Here is a 1,256-nt window from a genome sequence, read left to right as displayed (position 1 = left end):
GTGAATATTGTTAACAAGAAGAAATATGAAGACACAGATGTGTGTGTGACGATAAGGCTTAGGTTGTTCTAATTCAAGTTTGGTAGGGTTTGGTGATATGTATGTATATATATGTGTATATTTTTGTTTAGATATATGTGGTTGATCTTATGTTTTCTCCTTACTTTAACTATGCTATGCCCATCTGAAATCCAAAAATGTAATCTTTCACAAAAGGGTGATTTTGGATTAAATAAATGACGGAAATAAATACATTAAATGAGCCTGATTAGATTGGTGAGGATTCAAAGTTTTGGGGCTAAAATTTGGCTTTTGTTGTTGTTGTTGTTGTTGAAAGGGGGACTAAATAAGATCTAACAGCCTTAAGGCCGTGTATTGTGGGATTTATTTTCTGGTATTGTTTCTTGGAGCAATAGCAATTGACTATGTATATTGTTAATCAATTTCAGATTTCGTGCACTTGCGCTAAAGAGAGAAGCTTTCTTGGAAGTTTCAAAGTTCACATCAAAAAACGTACATGGTTGATCTAGAAGTTCAGATTCCCACAGCGTTCGACCCATTTGCTGACGCCAAAGACTCGGATGCTCCTGGAGCTAAAGGGTATGTTCATATACGTATCCAGCAGAGAAATGGGAAAAAGTGCCTGACCACCGTGCAAGGCCTCAAGGAGACTTTCAGCTACGACAAGATCCTCAAGGGCATCAAGAAACAGTTTTGTCGTAACGGGAATGTAGTGCAGGACAAGGCACTAGGCAAGATTGTCCAACTGCAAGGTGATCAGCGCAAGAACGTGTCTCGGTTTCTTGTTCAGACTGGGATTGTGCAGAAGGACCAGATTAAGATTCACGGCTTTTAAGGATTTGGGGTATTAATAATAATTATGATTGGTGTTTGTGGGTTTGTTTGCCGATAATACCTATTTTGGGTACTGGCTATAAATTTATGTGGGGTTTACTTGACCCCTCATATATTAGTTTGCCACTGATTTAGACAAGTTTGTATTAGGTCTTGCTTTGTTATTTTAAGTTGATGGGGATTTCAGTTGCTTGGGATGATAAACCTACAATTTTAATCTTATTGGATGCTGTTTCTTTTAAATTTCTCTCTGTCTGGTGTGTTGGTTGCTGCTATTTGTTCGCCCGGAATATTATATTAGCTTGTGGTTGTTGATTTCTTGCATTAGCATTTTAGCAAGTCTACTACAAACAAAATTATTTTTTCTTTTTTTTTTTTTTTTTTTTGTTAGAAAAAGGAAT

At 36.6% G+C, this 1,256-nt stretch overlaps 1 protein-coding gene across 1 annotated transcript; it reads left to right on the top strand.

The window, feature by feature from the left end:
- Window positions 1-226: 226 nt before the first annotated feature.
- LOC126694244 (protein translation factor SUI1 homolog 2-like) lies at window positions 227-1,044 on the top strand. Its single transcript, XM_050390329.1, has one exon. It carries the CDS (start codon window positions 518-520, stop codon window positions 854-856), a length of 339 nt encoding a protein of 112 aa, XP_050246286.1. The 5' UTR covers window positions 227-517; the 3' UTR covers window positions 857-1,044.
- Window positions 1,045-1,256: the final 212 nt, after the last annotated feature.

Source organism: Quercus robur, chromosome 8 (genome assembly GCF_932294415.1).
Source record: "Quercus robur chromosome 8, dhQueRobu3.1, whole genome shotgun sequence".
Classification (NCBI taxonomy): domain Eukaryota; kingdom Viridiplantae; phylum Streptophyta; class Magnoliopsida; order Fagales; family Fagaceae; genus Quercus; species Quercus robur.
The sequence above is the reverse complement of the archived record's forward strand: the minus strand, read 5'-3'. Positions and strand labels throughout refer to the sequence as shown.

Bases quoted from the DNA above. Each gene is read 5' to 3' on its own strand.
- LOC126694244 (XM_050390329.1), top strand. From the start codon at position 518: ATGGTTGATCTAGAAGTTCAGATTCCCACAGCGTTCGACCCATTTGCT.